The sequence below is a fragment of the Sarcophilus harrisii genome, chromosome 4, assembly GCF_902635505.1.
Source record: "Sarcophilus harrisii chromosome 4, mSarHar1.11, whole genome shotgun sequence".
NCBI lineage: Eukaryota > Metazoa > Chordata > Mammalia > Dasyuromorphia > Dasyuridae > Sarcophilus > Sarcophilus harrisii.
This window is the reverse complement of record NC_045429.1, coordinates 255,412,688-255,434,747: the sequence shown is the minus strand read 5'-3', so window position 1 is coordinate 255,434,747 and position 22,060 is coordinate 255,412,688. Positions and strand designations below refer to the sequence as shown.

Sequence of the window (22,060 nt, the reverse complement as noted above, 5' to 3'; positions counted from 1 at the left end):
AATGGATTACCTAGAAAGAAGGTGACTACTGAAAGAGGATATTTATGAGATATTCTTCTTGAAAAAAAATTAAAACATACATTAACTAGTACTACAAAGATTATGAAAAATCTGAATGGTTTGCACATTGTAGTCAATATTTGAGTCAATGAGTTTTTGTTACTAATTGGAATTACTTGGAATCTATAAATCAAATTTATAAATCAAACTCTTTTATCATAGATAGGTATATCCTCCAATATTTATTCAATACAGAGAACATGGCTGAGCATCTATTATATCAAAAACAGGTCCTGGTTCTATTCTAAGAACAATATTTTTATTCTAAGAACAATAGCATTTATTTAGAATACAGGAATAAGCTGAGTTTGTGAGCATTGCAAACCTTACCACGAATGATGACATGGATGATCAATTTAGTTGTGCAGTGACATTTCCCAGATATCTTATTGATGTGCCTTTGCTCTTTTTAGTTCATATATTTGGGCTGGATTGTCAATCAATTTTAGTTGACAATCTGAGAACATTTTTCAGTTATAATAAATTGAAATTTGATTTTTCAAAATGGATGTAGATAGGAGCTGCATTTTTCTTTTTTGCTTCACAAAATTTTCTTCTGAGAGAAATCTCAGAGAGAATTTTTATTTTTCATTCTTATATGAATTAGCCATAACAATTTTATATTTTAGCCAGCTTTGATATACTGTCTTGTACAGGGAACAACTAGTTATTCCTATTTATAAAGATTGCTTAGGTTTTTATATTTCTTTAGAGAAGAAATATTAGCATTTTATTAAATTCTATTTTTTCATTCAATATTTTTTGAATGAGAGTAGTTCATGATTAACTCCTGTGATTTTATATATATATATATATATATATATATATACTGCATCAAACTAGAAATCTCCTTTGTCAAAATGGCACCAAACAATTTTGTACATTTCATAAAAGCAATTAAAATTGCAGCATGCTTATTTCAATGTACTTAAACTGAATTTAGCATTTTTTCCACTCATTTGTATATTATGTTGGCAGGTTGCTTCAGAGATCGGCAATATTATGGGGAAGGAGCTGTAATTAAAGAAAACTGCAATAACTGGTAATAACTCTAAGAGCCTAAAAAGTAAATTTCTCTTTTTGATAATTTTTTTCTTTTCCCCTGTCAGTAGTATGATCATTTGTGAAATTATTCTTTATTTAAACATTTAGAGAGGGGAAATGCCAGAAATGATTTTTTTAAACTTTTTTAAAAAGTAACTTGTAACTTTATATCTTCCATCCCAAGCTTCTTTGATTTTCATGAAAATTATCAGTCAAAATACAGATACACCTTTAAAAATCACTATTTAGTATTCCTACTTTTTAAAGGGAAAATAAATATGCTTAATTTTTCTATGAAAAAGAAAGGTTTGAAATACAACAGAAAAACAGTTATTACTCTTATATTACATATTAGCAAACATATGGGTCAGCTGTTGGTTCCTGAATTTAAAAATAGGCTTAAGAAATTCCCTCATAAAATTGATTGACTTGCAGTGTCACTGGAAATACATACTAATTCATTCTATATTAATTTAGTCAACTCTTGCTAGGCATCTAAAATCTATATATTTGTATATATTGGCACCAACTTCAATTATATAATTTTTAAAGTGAGCATTTCCACCTTGGAAATTGGCAAATACTACAAATAAGGGCTTGATTTATCCCTTCATTGATTGTGTAGATTTAACAAAGCATTGCAGAAAATGTTAATATGTAGATTAACCTTAATAGTGTATCACGCATATGTCAATCCCCTCCCCATCTCCCTACCAGAGGGAAATTTAGTTATTAAATATTTATCATTACACCCCTTTATGCCTTGCATGGTGTGATAATTAGGGGAGATATAAAGATAGATAAACCAAAGTGTCCTCTGGTAGCTTACAATCTTCTAAGAGGAATAAGACAACTACAAAAATGACTATAATAATAACATAATAAAACAATAACTTTCATAAGATAACATTATAAAAAAGGCACAAATAAAATATTATTACAATTCAAAGGAGAGAGAGTTGATTTCTGCTTGGAAAGATTATGGGTGATCTCAGGGAGGAAATAGCCTTTGAGCTGAGTTTTGATGTAATACTAGAATTTCTTTGCAGAGCTGTGGGAAAAGACATATGAAACTTAGAGAATGAAAGGGGCATTAGTGCACTGATAAATGTTTACCAACCATTTCTCCAAATATATGTGACAAAGACTTTTAACTTTTATTTGAATTATTTACAATTTCTTCATCTAGACAAGCAATAAATCAAGCCCACATTTGTAGCATTATGTAATTATCTCATTTCCAATATGTCAATGATGATAATGAAAATTTAACAATTGGCTCTCTGAAGCCAGTAAGAACTTGCTCCAGCACACCACTGAATATAAAACAAACAATGGGAGCAGAGGTGTTCTGTAAAATCTGATCCAAAACAATGCAACAAAAATTTAAGTACTTAATATGCTTTAGGCACTGTACTAAGCACCTTTAAAAACAACAAGCACCACTCTAAATATAACAAAACATTATATCATTTGATCTTAACGAAGTCCCTAAAAGGTAGATACTAGTATGATCCTTAATGGTGTTAATATATATATTGTGTGTGTGTGTGTGTGTGTGTGTGTGTGTGTGTTTGTGTGTGCACCCACGTGACTGTGTGTGTGAGAGATGATCTTTGAGTACAATTTTTGCAGAGAGGTGGGAAATGAATAGAAGCCATGTTGTGTACAATTGGTATTTGTACTGAGGAATTTGGAATAGTAAATATATTTTTTCCATTCTAAAAGTATGAGTGTGGAATAAAGGAAAAGAAGTTGTATAGTGGTTCAAGAAAATACCATGGATGAGGGTAGTACCATTAGAATGAGTGACTGAGGGTACTTAAAGATGAATGTAAAAGAGCTGGTGCCAAAGAAGCATTACAAATAATGGAAACAGCATATATATTTTTCTCAGTTTCTAATCTTTCCCTAAAGTCAGACAGAGTAGTAATACTAGAGTAAAAAAGATAAAAGAGTAATTCAAGCATATTGAATGGCACATTTTATTATAGGCATTTAAATTTGGGTATTTTCAGTAAGAAGCCAACAAAGTACTAGAAATCAATCTAGGAAATGCATTTTTGTAATATTAAGACATCATTTTTTTGTCACTTAATTTGAAATGTGCTTGTTGTGTCTAGTCTTTATTTGTATTTCTTATATTTTTTCAGCACCTGCTCAGAACAGCAATGGCAATGCTCTCAACATGAATGCCTTGTTCATCCAGAATTAATTGAAAACATCAACACTCAAGATCATGGGTGAGGAAAGAATCTTTCTTTTATATGCTTTGCATGACACAATTGAATTCCAGCAATTGCTGTTTACTTGCTGGTTTCCAAATGATTCCTGTTTTTTTGCTTTCAAAATGAACATTTTTGAAATAGAACAAAAAAAAAAAACCAACAAAAGAGAAAAATTAAAAAGTTTTTAAGAGAGCATAAAGTATATGTTATGCAAAAGATTGAAGTGAATGACTGGAACTTAAAGATTATTGCATATAAATAAGATATAAAAGGGAAAGTCAATTGCAGTATATAAGGCAAAATCCAACTTGAGTCTTAAATAAAGAGGTCTGAACTGAGATGGGAATACATTAAAGTTCTGGTCCTTATTCTGTTCTTTTTTTGAGAAAAAAATTGATTTTTATTTGTTTTTGTTGCTTTATATGAAGTTCTTTTTTTTAATTATAGTTTTTTTATTTACAAGATATATGTATAGGTAATTTTTCAGCATTGACAGTTGCAAATCCTTTTGTTCCAACTTTTTCCCTCCTTCCCCCAGATGGCAGGTTGACCAATACATGTTAAATATGTTAAAGTATAATTTAAATACAATATATATATACATGTCCAAACAGTTAATTTGCTGTATAAAAAGTCAGACTTTGAAATAGTGTACAATTAGCCTGTGAAGGAAATAAAAAATGCAGGCAGACAAAAATAGAAGGATTGGGAATTCTATGTAGTGGTTCATAGTCATCTCCCAGAGTTCTTTCACTGGATGTAGCTAGTTCAGTTCCATCGGAACTGATTTTGGTTCATCTCATTGCTGAGGATGGCCAGGTCAATCAGAATTGATCATTATATAGTATTGTTGTTGAAGTACATAATGATCTCCTGGCCCTGCTCGTTCCACTCAGCATCAGTTCAATGTAAGTCTCTCCAGGCCTTTCTGAAATCATTCTGTTGGTCATTTCTTTCAGAACAATAATATTCCATAATATTCATATGCCACAATTTATTCAGCCATTCTCCAATTGATGGGCATCTACTCAGTTTCCAGTTTCTGGCCACTACAAAGAGGGCTGCCACAAACATTCATGCACATACAAATCCCTTTCCCTTCTTTATGATCTCTTTGGGATATAAACCCAGTAGTAACACTGCTGGATCAAAGGATATGCACAGTTTGATAACTTTTGAGCATAGTTCCAAATTGCTCTCCAGAATGGTTGGATGTATTTACAGTTCCATCAACAATGTATTAGTGGGAACAGGTAGTTTTTAGATGATTAATTTTTTCCTTAATTTTCTTGAGTGTTTTTATTTTCATTAAGGTGGGAGATCCATTTTTTTGCATAACCTGATTTTTATGGAAATGTCTTGCATAATTTCATAAGGGGTTTCTTAATTGTGAAATTGTGAATGGCAAGGGAGAGAACTTGGAACTCAACAATTTTAAAAGCAAATGTTAAAAAAAATTCTGTTTTGAATGATATTGGAGAAACATATTAAATAAAATTGAAAAGAAAGAAAAAAAGAAATTAGACACTCTTTGTACAAAACAACCTATCCTGTCGAAGATAACCATATGGATCAGGGAAACTGCATGTTTTTATATTTTAAAAAGTAAAATGAAAAAGGTATTCATCAGGAGCAATATTTTTCTCTCTTGACTGTCACTGGGCTATCACCAATAATTGTGAATATTCATTTTCCAAAACTCACAAAAATATAAACACTTTTAATGAAGGGAGGCAGTTGAACACTGAATACCAAGTATGTGGTACAGATAAGGTAACATAAGACAGACAGAGCTGCAAAGCAAGATATATTGAGGAGATGAATAAGGATACTTTCACAGTAGTCATCCTGAAGGAATTGTACCTGTTTCACTAGTTTGTCCTACATCTTGGCCTCATTGGTCTGTTTCCATATGTCCTTTGTTCAATATATGTGATGACTGCGTTAGCACCTTGGATACTTTAATATCAGCCAGAGTCAGGATCAGCAAAAGTTCTTGATCTTTATTCTTTGTGGACGTGAACAGAATGGCCACACAAATATGGCCAGCAGTCACTCTGGCTTTCTTACTCCACTGTTTTTCCCTCCTCCCAATCTCCCTATACACTAACCGATCCAGCCAGCACAGAATGGTGGGACAGGCCATTTTCCAAGCAAATGCTAATAAAGTACTGTCCAATTGGTAATTAGCCTTAAGTGCTTGCTTGTCTGAATCTCAGTGCATGAACTCAAGAGTTTCAGCCCTTTACATCTTCTGCTTTCTTTTGTTTTAGAACATAAGTAGTCTAGCCATCCCTGACTTCTCAGGGAGGTGAGAGCCCCCAAAGGCAGGTGATCATGCCCTCCCTGACTTCTCAGAAAAGGAGATGAAAACAATGAAAAGGAGGTGATCATCCCCCCCCCCGACTTCTCAGGAAGGTCAGTGAAAGCACCAAAAAGGAGATGATCATGCCCTCCCTGACAGCTTAGGAAAGGAGATGAAAAGCACCAAAGAGAAGTGGGGATTGCTAGCAGGTTTATGGGCTGAAGAATCTTATTAGAAACAGGTATGCACAAACCCATCAGCATGGGAGGTATTACACAAGCACATAGCAATAACCCATAGGCTATTAGTGATGACTCTCCCCACAGTGCAGGTTCGATGTGGTGTAACAAGCATGAATTGTACCTGCAAGTAACAGTATAACAAACAATATAAATCAACATGGTATTGTAAAAGATTTCCAGAAGTCCTAGAAGGCGGCTATGTAAACAACAGTCACACATAGACCTTCTTCAGTAGCCAAGAGATAGTCCAAAACCAATCTATTGTCCATTGCCTCACGTGTCAGGGAATCCAATGATCCCCACAAGTTTTGAAGTCCTACAACAGTCTCTTTATGTGTTAGGGAATCCAATGAGTCCAGCAGATTTTGAAGCCCCGCAACAGTCTTATAATTTCTCAGAAAATCCAATGATTCCTGAGGGCTTTCAAGTCCTACAACAGTCTTATCATGTCTCAGAGAATCCAATGATTCCTGAGGATTTTGAAGTCCAACAATTTTTGATGTCCATGATTCAAATGCCATGACTGCCATGCTCTTTCAGAGGTGGGCACAATCAGCAATGGAACCACCCAATGTTTCTTGGGTCTTCTCTTTCATTTCAAGGGTCTGCTCAGTCTCTCTCCAATTGACAAGGCAAATAGAGCTTGTTGACACCCATCTGATTCCTTCTCCACCTGTAGAGATATAAGCAAATCCTTTCCCTCAAGCCGTTAACCTACCTGGTCCCTTCTATTCACCACTTTCTGGGTCTCTCCACATCACCTGGTGATTATCTAAAGATAGTGGAGCTGCTCACACTGGATACTGTCCTTCCCGTGGGTTATAAAACCTGTCTGTTGGAGCTAGTGCATCTTTGTCAAAAATCAAGAAGTTAATAGTATAAAAAGCTAGAAGTTCTCTAAGGTTACCTGTGGCTCCCCCTTTCTTGGAGGAGTTTCTTAATGTCTCTGTTTCTCCTCTCTACTGTTGCCTGTCCTTGAGGATTAAAAGGTATGCCAGTGGTGTATACAATCTTATACTGTGCACAAAAGTGTGCAAAATGTTTAGACGTATATGCAGGCCCATTATCTGTTTTTATTGCTTACGGCACACTCATAATTGCAAATGCTTGAATAAGGAATTCAGTGACTACTTGGGCTGTCTCTTTTGCTGCTGGTATTGGAAAAGTGAATCCTGAAAAGGTATCTATCACAACATGGATAAAAGACAGGCAACCAAAAAATTTATAATGGGTCACATCCATTTGCCAGATTTCATTGGGTCTCAAACCACGAGGGTTCTTCCCTGGAGGCAGTGTAGGAGCGTGGAAAGGAAGGCAAGCCGTACAGGCTTTTACTATGCTCCTAGCTTCCTCTCGTTATTCCAAATTGTAAATGTAAAGCGAGCAGCCTGATGATCTTTAGAATGAGATGCCTGGGCTTCTTGAAATAAAGGAGTATTGGCCAACATAGTTAGAAGGCTGCCTTTGAATTACCATCAAAAATAGGACCTGGAAGTCCACTATGAGAATGGACATGAAAGATATAAATCTTACCTGGATACTTTCTCACTTGCTCTTGAAGTTCCTTAAAGAACTGATATATATTAGAGGCTAAAAACTTTATTTGGGCTGTGGCAATTCTTTGTACCATACCTACTGAATAGGCCGAATCAGATATTATATTTATATCTCCTGGATAATAAGTAAGAGCTAGAATGATTACATACAATTCATTCTGCTGAGTGGACTAAAAAGGAGTTCTGACAATTCTCTTTATAGTTAAGTCACGAGAGTATACAGTGCCAATATTATATTTGGATGCATCTGTAAAGATAGTTGGTCCTTTAAGAGGAACTTTAGAAACCTTTTCTTCAAGAATCCATTGCCAATTATATGATAGTCTGGTTATCTTTAATGGAGACCCGTATGTAAAATTTGGAGCCATGGCTAATAAAAATTTCCACTCTGGGATGGTTTCCCAGTACACATTAAAAACATTTGTGCATTGGTATAAAAGGTATATATCTTGTCAGGTCTTATCATTGTACTGCTCGCTTAATAGTCTTTAATAAAATTCTAACCACCAGCACTGGGTAAGGAGTAAGGCTTTGTTCTGGTTGTGCTGGGAGGTTCACTGACTCTATCACACTGTCTCCTTGATGAAAGACTGCTATGGGTGCCTCTTTTGTAGCAAAAACTGATATTTCCAAGGGTTTTTGAGTGACTCTTCCACCACATTGAATAAAGCCAGTTCAACTTCTCTCAAACCCTCTTGAGCTTCTTTTGTAAGCTGGCGTGGTGAGTTTAAAGCATTGTCTCCCCTTAAAATGCCATATAACAATTGCAATTGATAGGTAGTCAAGCCTAACACTGGTCACATCCATTGGATATCTCCTATCAATTTCTGAAAGTCATTTAAGTTATTTAGCTTCTCTGTTCTTAAGGACAGCTTTTGTACTGTAAGCCCTGTAGTGTATACTTCATATCCTAAATATTGAAAAGGAGCATGTCTTTGAATTTTTTTCTGGAGCTCTGTCCAATTTGTAGTTTCTTAGTGTTTCTAAGGTCTTTTGCAAACATGCTTCTAACATTTGTTCCTCAGGTGAGCATCCCAATATATCATCTATGTAATGTAATAACATAACTTTCAGAAATGCTTTTCTTACTGGAGTAAGAGCAGCAACAATATACATTTGACACATAGCAGGGCTGTTTTTCATTCCCTGTGCCAAAACACATGTATTCATATCTTTTATAAGGCTCAGCTAAGTGAACACTGGGCATTGAAAAGGCAAATCTTTTTGTATCCTCCTTATCTAGAAGGATAGAATAGAAACAGTCCTTAATGTCTATAACCCAAAGAGGGCATTCTCTAGGCAATTGAGTAGGAGATGGAGGTCCAGGCTGAAGAGTTCCCATAGTTTCTATCTGTTAATTTACCTTTCTTAAATTAGTCAACATCCTCCATTTTCCAGATTTCTTTCTTACAACAAATACTGGGGAATTCCAGTGACTTAGAGAAGGTTGTAAGTGTCCTTGGTCAAGTTGCTTCTGTATTATATCTAATAAGGCCTGAATTTTATTGCTACCTAAGGGCCACTCTTCTATCCACACTGGTGTATCAGTTTTCCATTGGATAGGAACAGGTGAAAGTGTTGGCAGACCTTCAATAGCAGCCCTGCCTAAAAAACCAAAGTACTTATTTTTAACCTTAATTGTTGTAAAATGTCTCTTCCCCACAGATTGATGGGGATTTTTTTCCACTATAAAAGGAGTAAAAACTCTTGTTTCACCTTTAAAAATCCATCTCAAAGGGGTAGCACTAACTTCAGCTGCTATTGATCCTCCTACACCAGACATGTAGGTTTCTGCTTTAATCTTTGGCCAGTGACTGGGCCAATTGGCACCTCTAATGACTGTACAATCTACACCTGTGTCTATCAATCCTTCTAATGGTATGCCCTTTATATAGATAGTATGCATAGGTCAGTCAGCTGTCACAGCTGCTGTCTAGTGTATTCCTGGATTTTGTTGCTTGGAGTCAGAATCTGGGTAACTATCACCCGATTGCTTATTAGGAGTCTGTATCAGTAAACCTGATGCTACTACTTGTCCTGGGTGATAAGTCACACATTGTCTACCTGTATTAGTGACTGGGATATTATCTACACATTCCCCAGTTTCCCATATCAGTGTATTGATAGACACTCTTTTGTATATACTCTCAGGAGGTGAAATGGCAAGCCTACTGTGTCTGGAGGCAAGGGATCCATAGGCTGGAAAGGAACAGATTTCACTTCTCCAGGGGGAATCTCAGTTGTCCCACCTGCATATAACTCTATTCTCCCCAATTGTAATCTCTTTCTCCCATCAGATGGCTTCCTGGATGATTGGTCATGTCTGGGTACTGCACTTCTAGGCACTCTCTGGATATAGCATCGGCTGCCATCATACCCCAAGTCTTTTTTGCCTGGGGCCTAGGAGCTGGGCCTCTCATCTCATTTCCCTGAATCAGTCTACATTCTGAGGCCCAATGGAAACCTCTGTTGCATTTTGGACATGGGGTATTGGGTCTTGTTCTCCCATGTTTTCTCATTCTGTCTCTATGCCAACATTGAATTTTGAGATGCCCTACTTTACCACATTGAAAGCATTTATGAGTATCTCTGGAAGTCCCTTGCCAGAAGGGACCCTGTCTTCCCATGTTGGGATGTTGGGAAGTCTGCATCATAATTTGGCTATAAAAGGTATTTGTGCCCACTGTGGCACAGGGTCTTATGATCTTATCTAAAGGAGCATCTTTGCATAGTCCTAGTATAATTCTTCTACAAACCTCATTAGCATTTTCTTTAAAGTTCCTTATCCCAATGTTTATCATTTTTCACCATTAGTTCATGTGTAGTGTCCAAAATTTACAAAATAACAAAGGGTTCTGGAAGACGTGTATTTTTAAATCAGCAGTCAGAATTCAGGTTAGGGAAAATCATCAGTCTTTTTCTCAGTGAAGGGACGGGGGAAAGGCGATAGAATGTTTGCAGCTGAGTCAAGAAGATAGCTCGACCAGCAGCCACACAACCACACTCGAGTCTCGAACCCAGGCCAATCTCTCAGCTTCTTCTGTCTTCCTCTCTGCCTCCACCCACCAAAATCATCATTTCTATACAACACATCAGGACTTGCAAGAAAGTGGGCGGGGAATTCTTTCCAATCTGTATATTAATAGGAAGCCAATTACTATTTGCCCTCATTTGGGACCTCAGTGCATCAACTCAAACCTCAGACCATTACATCTCCCTTTTCTTTTATTTTTAGAACACAGGTGTCATGCCATCCCCTGACCCTCAGGGGTCGAGCCCTCAAAGGGGGTATCACAGCCTCTAACTTTCAGGGAAGGAGGTAAAGCACCAAAAAGGAGGGATCAAGCCTCCTGACTTCTAGAAAGGCCCGGGAAAGACCTAAAAAGGAGATGATCCCCTATCTGAATCCCAGGAAGGGAGATGAAAAGCACCAAGGGAAATGGGGGGTTGTAGTGGGTTTCTTGAAGGGATTATGCACAAACCCATCAGCATGGAGGTATTACAAAGCAATAAACAATAAAAGGCTATTAGGGATGACCCTCCCTTTGTCAGTGCAGGCCTGATGGGTGTAACAAACATTTACATGCAAGTAGCAGAATACAAACAATATAAATCAACATGGTGTTGGAAAAGATCACCAGAAGTCCTAGAAGGAGGATATTAAAAAACAGTCACACATATCCTTCTTCAGCCCAAAAATAGTCCAAAACCAATCTTTGTCCATTTTTTTATGTCAGGGGAATCCAATATCCCCTAGTTTTGAATCCGAAAATTATTTTTAGGTTTAGGGAAAATGTTAGTTTTTTAAGTCCTGTAACGTCTTATCATTTCTCAGAAATCCAAATATTCCTGAATTTTCAATCTTATGTCTCAGAGAATCAATGATTCATAAGGGGTTTTTGAAGTCCAACAATTTTCGATGTCCATGAGTCAAAGCCATAACTGCCATCTCTTTCAATGGTAACAACAAACAAACCACCCGATATTTCTTGGGTCTTCTCCTTTGTTTCAAAGGGTCCTCCTCTCTCATGGACAAAGGTATGGCTCGTTGCCCATCTATTCCTTCTCCACCTGTGAATCAACAAACCCCTCTCCCCAAAACGTTAGCCTATCTGGTCCCTTTCCATTCACCACTTTCTGGGTCTCCCACCCTGGCAATTATCTAAAAGAATGGGTTTGACACACTGACCCAGGGGTTATAAAACCCTGTCGCCGGAGTCAGTGATCTTTTCAAAAATCAAAGGTTTAACAGTATAAAGAGCTAGATTTAAAGTTCTTGGGTTACCTGGGCCCCTTTCTTTTTGTTTTGGAGGAGGTCCCTAATATTCTTTTCTCCTTCCACTTTCCTGTCCTTGAGGATTGAAAGGCATGCCCATGGTGTAAAATCTTATACTTTGACAAAAGTTTAAAATGTTTTTAAATTGCAGGACCATTGTCTGTTTTTTGTTGTTTGGGCACCCATAATTGGAAAACTTTATGAGGAATTAGTGACCACTGGGCTGTCTCTTTTCCTGGCATTGCAAAAGTAACCCAAAAGGTGTCTACCAAACATGGATAAAGACAGAGACCAAAAGATTTATAATGGGTCCATCCATTTGCCAGATTTCATTGGGTCTCAAACCACGGGGTTCTTCCTTGGAGGAGTGTAGGAGCATGGAAGGAAGGCAAGCCATAGGCTTTATCTCTAACTTCCTCTCTTTTTTCCAAAGTAACGTAAAGCCAGCCGTGATATTTAGAATGAGAGCCTGAACTTTTTGGAACAAAAGGGGAACCAAATAGTTAGAAGGCATCCCTTTGAATTACCATCAAAAATGGACCTGAAGTCCACTAAGAATGGACATGTAATATATAGATCTTACCGGATGTTTCTCACTTGCTCTTGGTTTCTTAAGGCGTATATATTAGGGCTCAAATTTATTTGGGCGTGGCAATTCTTTGTACCACACCTACTGAATATGAATCAATTTATATTTATGTCTCCTTGGATAATAATAAACTAGAATGATGGTAATTCATTCTGCTAGTGGATGAAAAAGGGTTCTGACCTCTCTTTATAGTTAGATCTAATACAAACCCTTTATGTTTGGATGCATCCATGAAGATGTTTCCTTAAGAGGAATTTAAAACTTTTTTCAAGAATCCATTGCCAATTTGTTGCGTTATTTTAATGGAGACCCTTCAAAAAAGCCGGCCCCCAGGATGGTTTTCCCAAAATTTTTGTTTTGGTTGTGTTTTGGTTTTAATAATTGTTGTGTTTGGGTTTAATTTCGCCCGCCCGGAGGGAGGGTTTGTTCTGGGTGGGAGGTTACCCTTTTTCATGTTTTGATGGGGATGCTGTGGGTGTTTTTTGGGGTGTTTCAAAGGGTTTTGGTGACCGCGTAAGGGTTTTTTGGGTACGGGGCGGACCTTTTAACCGGTTAAATGTTCCAATTTTTGGGGCATTTATATAGAGTAATGGTGTTTTTTGTGTGTGTAAAATGGTTTGTGATTGGAATCAAATTGGTGAATCCCAGGCTGTTAAAGGGTTTGTAAGGTTGTGCTATTTTTCGGGGGTAAGTCCCAATTGTCTCCTGTTTGGTGATGGGTATTTCTAAATTTTTTTCCCTTTTGGATGGACTTGTTTTATGATTTTGGAGGTAAAAGGTAATATGGCCTGGGAGGCAAGGGATCCATGGGGGGGAGGAACAATTTACCCTTCCAGGGGTTTGTTGTTCAGGCAACAATTTTTCAAACCCTTTTTTCCCTCATTGTTTGGTGTTGATTTTAATTTTTGCCTATTGGCTTCCTGGCTTTGGTTGTCTTTTGGGGTATTTTTGGGTTGGTCTCGGGTGCAGTTTTTTTTTTTTTGGGGTGGGGGGGGCCCCTCATCCTTTTGAATTTGTTATATTTTAGGCCCAATGGAAGTTGTTGATTTGGAATGGGGTTGCGTTTTTCCCACCCTGTTTTTACTTCCCTTATACCAAATTGAGCTTTAGTGCCCCTTTTTCCACAAAAGGATTGAAATTTTCTAAGAAGTCCCTTGCCGGAAGGCCCTATTACCAGTTGGGATTTGGGTTTATTTAGTTGGTTAAAAGGATTTGTAACTGTGGACAGGTTTTTAATCCTGTGGGGATCCTTTGATTTATAATTTTTTGCAACCTATTAGATTTTTTTAGAAGTTTTTTATTAAAAATCTTTGAGGATTTTTCCCCATTAGTTCTTGTGTGATTGAAAATCCCAAAAGTCAAAAAGGGGGTATTGGGTTGATTATTTTTTTTGGAAAATTTACCTTTGTTTTTTTTTAATGAAGACCTTTGATAGATTAGAGAATTTCTTTGTTTTTTGAATAATAATTTTGTTGTGAGTTTGATGGGGCCCTTTATTGGGGTCAAGGTATCAAGAATAAAAATTTGATTTTTTTGGGTTGTATCCTAAGAATTTATATATTCAAAACCCACATTAATTTTTGTCCGGTTCTAATTTCCCTTTTATAGATTTTATATAAGTCCTTTCTAAAGTAACAATTTAAAAAGTGATGTAGCCTCATAAAATTTTAATTTTTAAGATTTTTAATGATTTCTATTTAAAGGGGTTTTGGATTTGAAGAGGGTTAGATTAAAATTTGGAAAATAGTGGTAAGTCCCGGATGTCCCTATTTTTTCTTTGGTTTTCCCCTTTTAGTTTTAAAATTGTTGTGTATTAGCCCCATGCCCTTCCTCATCCGGAGGGGGTTTGGAGGGACAACCATTGTTGGGGTTGGGGGGCTTCCCTAGGGGAAGGTAAATTGCTATTAAGTTCATGCCCCTTGGGGAAATTTTAATTTTCATTTTCTTCCTCCTTAATATCATGGAATTTGAAAGGGAAGGGAAAGGTTTTTTTCTTTAGGGATGGTTTTTGTGTAACTGAATTATATTTATAAATAAAAATGCCTGATGGTTGGGTGGGACCATTTTTCTGATTGAATTTTTTCCAACCAGGGGACCAGTTATTCGGGGATCTGTTCCTCTCAAAACCAAGGGGATGGTTTAATGTCCCAAAGCTCCGCTTTGTTCCGTTATAAGTAACCCATGTCTTTCTATCAGCACATGTTTTAAAAACCTTGGGGTGGGGGAAGGGGAGGAAATCTTTAGCTACATTTATCCATTTTAGCCAAAAAAAATACTGGTTTAGTTTTTAAGAAAATGTTTTATTTGTCTATTAATCTACCCCAGTTCTGGTCCTGGACTTCTTCGTCCTTGTTCCACCCGTTGGGCAAATTAAAATGTTTTTTAAATCAAGGGGTGGGAAATTCGGTTAGGGGAAAATGGTCTTTATTCTCGTGAAGGGATCGGGGGGGAAGGAATGCAATTGTGCGCTGGTCAAGAAACTAGCTCAAAGAGACAAACCGATCGGGTCTTGAACCCGGAATCTCCCGTTTTTTGCCCCCTCTCTGTCCACCCACCAATTTTTTTAAAAATGGTTAGGGGGGGGGAATTTTTATCCTTTGTATTTAAAATGGAATTACTTTTGCCCTATTTCTTGGGATATTTATAACTAAACCTAAATTTTGGTTATTTATTTTGTGTTTTTTTGTGGGCTTCCCCCTTTTGCTTTTTTATTAGGGAAAGCTCTGTTTGATGCCGAAAAATTGTTTCTAGCTCTTGGGATATTAAACTGGAAAGATTCAAAGAATACCTGTTAATTGTAAGTTTTAACTCACTTTACCTTTTTTCTTGTTTAAGAGTTATTTTCAAAACCAAAAGTTTTGGGGAGGTTCTAAATACCCTTCTATGGATTTTTATAGGGGTTAAATTTCCGCAAATTCTGAATAAATTTACCTTAACTAACTATTAGCCCTGAGTCAACTTTTTTTGTCTTTTGAATTTCTAATCAAAAGGGCTTTTCTACTTTCTTATCTGAGGGAAAAAGGAATTTACAGAATATTCCTTATATATTTAGTTTAACTTTCATTATATTTTTCCTTGGCCTTTACTGCTTTTCCCTTTTGCACACCCATAGAAGGGGGTATTCTAAGGAAATCTGGTGGTATACTTCCCTTTCCCTCTCCTCCCTCTCCTTTTGGAAAGGTGGAGTTGGGGGAGGTTCAATTATCTGTTTCAGGCAGGGAAGTTGCCTTAAAAAATTAACCCTTTTGACCTCCCTTTTCAAATTCTTCTGGGGGTTGGTCTTTAAATGTTCTTTGCTTTGTTATTTTTTCTCACATTTCAATCGGGTTCTGAAAACTTTTTTTTTAACTGGCAGGATTTTAAGGAAGTATTAGTTTTTCTTATCTTTCTATTAATATAAACATTAATAAAAAATGTTTTCCCTTTAAATTGCTAGAAATTGTCATTATAATCACATAGTTGATCTCCTAAAGTTTCCAATTATCTATAGCATAATTTCTTCTTCATTGAAGAACCAAGGGGATGTACTTTCTAAGGAATCCATCAATCTGCTCCCAAGTCATAAATAAATGCTGTCTCTATCAGTCTGACTATCCTTCCTGCAGATCTCCTTTGGGGTGGGGTTGGGTGTGGGGGTGGAGTTGGGGTTGGGAGATAATCTTTTCCCAATATCTGCCCCATTTCAGCCAGAAAAAGTTTAGCCCTTAACAAAGTAAGTTCCCTGTTTGTTTACTCACCCTATTTCCTGGTCACCAGGGACTTCTTCAGTGAAAGTGGGGTCCTTGGTCCTACATTCATGCACCAAATGGGATGACTGCGTTAGCACTCTGGATAATTTAGAATCAGCAGGAGTCAAGATCAGCAAAAGTCCTTGATCTTTATTCTTTGTGGACATGAACGGAATGGCCACACCAATCCAGCCAGGAGTAACTCTGGCTTTCTTACTCTACCCTTTTTCCCTCCTCCCAATCTCCCTATATACCAACCGATCAGGCCAGCACAGAATGGTGGGGCAGGCCATTTTCCAAGCAAATGCTAATAGAATATTGTCCAATTGGTAATTAATCTTAAGTGCTTGCTTATCCAAACCTCAATGTATGAACTCAAGAGTTTCAGCCCTTTACAAATATATTCACTGACTTCCTTCCTGTGATTCCTTTAGTGATGAAAACTATCTCAAAATGATCTTTGAACATTGTTTATGATTCTATGAGTGCTCAGATATTATAAAATAAAATTAGAGGTTTACCAAGCATATTATTAGAAATTGTACTTTAAGTAGTCATGAGGCTCATGCAATATAGATAATTTTTGTGAAAAGATAAATAATAGCTTTAAGACATCTCACCTTCTGAGAATCCATGATCCTAAAATTGAAGAGGAGTCACATGTACATTAAGTTGTTATCATGATTTTTTGGGGACTTCAAGACTCAGGAAAATATTTTGATTTTCAATAGATTTTGCTGCAAGGCATATGCTTGAATAATATAGGCAGCTTTTTTGTTTTTGTAAAATGAACAGAATCTGTTCCCCTGGATAAGTGTATATTTGCCATGTGAAAATAAATTCCACACTGATTCATGTAGAGGAGAGTTAAAGGTGATTCCTTAGCATTAAATCCTAAGATTTTTAAAGGCAAAACATTTTTCACTCATTTTATTAAGCCTTTTAATGTCAATGTATTAAGTGATTTAAGAATGAATATTTTAGAATTGAGAAGAATCATCTCATTGGGCCTATAATATATATATATATATATATATATATATATATATATATATATACACACACACACACACACATGATTATATATATATATATATATATATATATATATATATACACACTTACATTTTTGCTTGATTTTTCTTGCTGAAAGCTTTTTTATTTTAACATATGGTATAAATGCTATTTTAAAATGCCATCAGACTTGTTTCTCTATTTTTTTCCATTATCTTTAGTTTTAAAGAATGGCATTTATAATTTTTGTAATCAATTTAATTTAGAGATTAATCCATGTACTTGCTATGTAAAAGAAATGTAGTAATTGATTATTTCTAAAATAAAAACTGAGTATCAAAAATTCTCTTTTGAGTACTGAATTTTTAATGTGAAATATTAGCCTTATCAATAAAAGTGCATGTATTAAAACTGTATTGTATAATGTATACATATTTTTTCTTCTTCTATTTATGAGGCAGATGGAAGGCTCACAATTACAGTCAATTTTGGGGAATGACTTTAGAAGAAGGATACAAATTTCGACTTGGTACCTTCCCTCCCTCGCCTACACTTCTGAGCATGAATGAAATGACAGTAGGTATTCAATCTCTGCTTTTGAAGGTCTGGGTGATGATGTGTTTCTGTGTTTTAGTAATGCTCCAAACCAATTTTTTTAAATGCTCCCCCCAAACATTATTTATGATATCAGTCAGAGATTAAACTTAGAGCCTGCAAATTCAGTGACACCAAATATGACCAAACCAATCAAATAAAGTCTTATGATTGAAGAGTAAGATTAATGGAGTAATACCAAATTAGAAAAATGTTATCAAAGATTTCATTTAAATATATATGTTGTTAGGTAATCTGTGAAAAATAATTCATCTTTATGAAGTTATCCTAATTAATTTTAAGGAAATACATTTATTCTTGAAACTAATGATCATGATCTGTTTTATAAGTGATACTTTTCATGTCTATGAAAATGAAATCAGCTTTTGAGAATCAATTCACTTGGAGGAGAGAAAATAGAGCTTATTATTATAATATGATGGAAGAACAGAACCTCTATAAAATGGAGAGGCCATTACTGGAAAGCTCATCCCCAATAGGAGACCAAGATCAGGAAGACCAGGATAAAGATGATGAAACCATCAATAGAAGAAGTCCATGTGGTAGTTTCCTAGTTTAAGGAATTAATCTTTTTAATTAGAGTCCTAAACTCCTTTTGAAGGAATGCCAATAATGTCAGTATTCTCTAAATTTAAATACCTAAGAGAAAATTTCCAATTGTCTTACCTTCACTAAAGTTTTGAGAATAAATAGATTTCTGTTTTAAAAATAAATATGCCCTATATTTCATTGCTTGCTTCCTGTGGGAGAGACAAGAGAGGAAGAAGGGAAGTGTGGAACATAGAGTTTTGCAGAAGTGCATATGGAAAGCTGTCTTTGCAGTTATTTTGAAATACTAAAGATTATTATAAAGAAAATAAATAGACTAAATGCTTCTGAGAGCAAATGCTATTTCAATTTTGTCGTGTATTCCTAGAGCCAACAGAGAGCTTGACATAGGCATGGTAAATTGTAAAGTATGGGTTAGCTCCCTGGAGGCTTTGGGGTCAGCCAGAGTCAAGATGAATTAAAGTTCTTGGTCTTTAGGGGGAAAAGTAAAGGAGACAGACAAGCAAAATCCTCGATTCTGGAGTCCCGAGTCACCAACCTCTCTCCTCCTTATCCTATCGCCAAGTTACAGTCCTTGCCTATGATTATCTTAACACCAAACATTCAGTAAGCACCAACAGTGAGAAGAGCCATTTATCCAAATATATGCTAATAGAATCATTATCTTACATCAAATAGGTAATTAGCCTTAAGGGCTTGGTTGTCTGATGCAAGCATACCTTTTTGAGGTTTCAGCCTTCTACAATAAATAATGAATATTTATTGATTGTTTAATTGCTTGATAATATTAATAGTTCATTCACACAATATTTTATAATTTATCAAGTCATTTTCTAAAAGATTTCTTTATTGGGGGAACAAATATTATTATATCTATATTATATCTATAGCTGAGGATACTTAGTATCAGAGAGGCAAAGTAAATTGATGGAGGTAAATATCTAGTATGTAACAAGAGTTCAAATTCCAGCCCTGATGTTTCTACTATAAAGTCTAATCCTCTCTCTAAACAAGAAACAATAAAACAAACAAACTCTAATTGGTATACAGTTTATCAAAATCATTTAGAATAACTCTTTAATTGCTATACATCTCCACATTGAAACCATTGTATAAATCTCATCTTTATTCAAATGAGTTATGCCAGTATTAGCAAAAGTTTGAACAGTAAAATAAAAATTTATTAAAAGTTTTTTGACAAAGAATTGCAAAGGTGTTTTTTTTTTTTTTTTGGTATTATTTTCACAAATGTTAGGATTTAATGATGAGAGCAATACACAAGTAAGTTTCTACTCAAGAAACTAGAACAAATTCCTAACATATAAATACGGGTTGTCTTTCAAACAGTTCTGTCTTGCAGCTGACCAAGTCTTCCAACTGATATCTATCAGTTGTTTTCTTAAGACAATCAAGGTACAGATCTAGTTACTACTTAAAATCAAGACCTGTTAGAAAAGAAACCATGAAAGGAGGGAAAGAAGTTTCACCTAGCTCTGTCTTTTCAATGTGTCTGGGACCAGCAAGTGTGGATAGAGATGCTTTCTGGGAGACTGAAACATAAATTTAAAATTCTGAATTTTCACTGTCTATTGACTTGACTGTCTAAAGACAAAACAATCTAAAATCTTGCTTCAATTCAAAGACAAGTTTTAAAGTTAGAGCAAAGCAGTGTAGTGTAGCAGCTAAATAGCTGGTCTTGGAACAGGAAGTCTTGGATTTAAGTCTTGTCTCTGACATATAATGGCTGTGTGATCCTGGGTAAGTCACTTGATTTTTTAGTAATCTAGGCAACTATAAGTCTTTAAGTGGCAGAAAAGGTGCCAGGCTTCATTGATAGAAGTTTCCTCACCTGGCCTTTCCCTATACAAAAGAAATCACAACTCCAGTCACTATTACTAACTATATCTCATGTAGAAATGTCTAATTATATTTTCTATTGCTTCTGATGTTAAGATGGCTCATTTATTCATGTGTTTTAGGTTCCTCTTGATGGGATTGCTTTTATTGGAATTAGGATTTATAATTTAAACAGCTCTTCTCATCAATGTTTGGAAACTCTTGATGTAACAGTCACTTCTGTGGACTAATAATTAATTTATAATTTAGAATCTTAGAAAATTGATTGAAAATACTGGAAGGTTATACTGTGGCATATTTAACATGTATAGGACTGCTTGCCATCTGGGGGAGGGGGTGAAGGGAGGGAGGGGAAAAGTCGGAACAGAAGTGAGTGCAAGGGATAATGTTGTAAAAAAAAATTACCCAAGCATGGGTTCTGTCAATAAAAAGTTATAATAAAATTTAAAAAAAAGAAAATATTGGAAGCTTAATTTATTTGTCCCTGGTCATACAGGTGTTATTTATCAGGGCTTGAATACAGGTTTTCTCAATTCCAAGGTCAGCCATTTATACTATTTGGCCTTGACATTGTAATGCATTAGACTTTTCTTCTACTCTTTTGGAAGATGATTGGGTTTTAGAATTCCAAATTCAACTTATGTTGTCTATGATATTGTAAACTACATTATATCATAAGCTATTTAAAATATATAATTTTCCATCTTTATATCCTTTATATCCTTAGCAAAGTATTTTGTGAACTTTTTGGGGAATGGGATAAGAATTATGATCTTGTTGTAAAAGGTTGCTACAGGCAATGCCAGTGAAGTTGTTCTTTCTATGCATTATATGCAACTTAACAGTCTTAGAGAATTTCTTGGTGTCATTGACAGATTGACCTTATCAAGGTCAAAGGTAGAACATAGATCTTCTTGTCTCTGAGTCTGGTTCTAGTCACTTAATTGGAAAGGGCTGCAGGGGTGGAGTATAAGTCCAAGGATTCAGTGATCATCCAGAGTGAGGAGACTTGCATAGTATAGTATTCAAAGTCAAGAGAATCAGAAGTGAAGTATGAAGAAATTAGAGAGGGAAAGTCACTTAGCTAGTATTATAAAGATAATAATTGTCAGAATCTAAATTTAAACCTTCTTTCCTGTTGAATTTAAGGTCTACATCCTTTCCAGTGCATCACATTGCCTTAGCTTTCAAATTTTGATTCTGAACTTATGTTTAGTTCCTTTAGATAGCTGTTTATGGATAGGATTAAAGTAAAATCAGAATAGACTTCTTCATCTTTATTCTAACTAAAATAACATTTTACTTTTACTAGTGAGTCTAGAATTAGAGCTTCCTTTGGGTTATTAACAAGCCTTTTCCTTTGAAAATGTAAATACTACCAAGAGAGTAAAGCTGAACCAATAGTTTTTATTTGAATCTTAATAGGAATTAGTTTAATGAATTTATTTCCTCCTAATTCCAAGATATCATCAATTAAATAGAAGGACTTGCAGTTTTGAAAGGAGGAAGAACTATAGAATCTTGGGGTTTCCTGGAAGTAGAAGAAAGAAAAAAAAGGAAAGAATACATTGAAGATAAATGAACTGACATTTCCCTTCTCTCTCCCCCAAATCATCATTATCCCTTTGGGTCATCTACTCATACCTGGAGAACAATTTATTTCATTGAAGATTCTTATAATAAATTGAAACATATATTCTTTATTGGAGCATTTTGTTTTTTATTTAAGTTTGTGGCTCTATGGAAGTCATAAATGTTTAAGTGGGAAAATGGTTTGAATTGGTTGAACTATTGGCTATTTTAATGATTACTTTTCTATTGGATCAATTATATTTCTGTAGAAAATACTGGCTTGGATTGAGGTTGAAGTTAATTGACATATGAGCTCACGGAGATGTAGACTAGACCTTGAAATAAAACTGCTTTTTCCTTCCTTCAAAATTATATGTACATAACAGATAACATCTAATTCAAATAAATTAAATTCAATAGATAAT

The 22,060-nt window shown here is 35.4% G+C and overlaps 1 protein-coding gene across 1 annotated transcript in view; it reads left to right on the top strand.

Annotated features, from left to right (window-relative positions):
• TINAG (tubulointerstitial nephritis antigen) overlaps window positions 1-22,060 on the top strand; it is a 175,227-nt gene that overhangs the window by 7,158 nt on the left and 146,009 nt on the right. Inside the window, exons 2-4 of the mRNA XM_031964710.1 lie at window positions 1,039-1,102; window positions 3,258-3,347; window positions 17,504-17,618. Coding sequence (XP_031820570.1) covers window positions 1,039-1,102; window positions 3,258-3,347; window positions 17,504-17,618 — 269 coding nt within the window. The remainder of the gene's footprint in view (window positions 1-1,038; window positions 1,103-3,257; window positions 3,348-17,503; window positions 17,619-22,060) is intronic.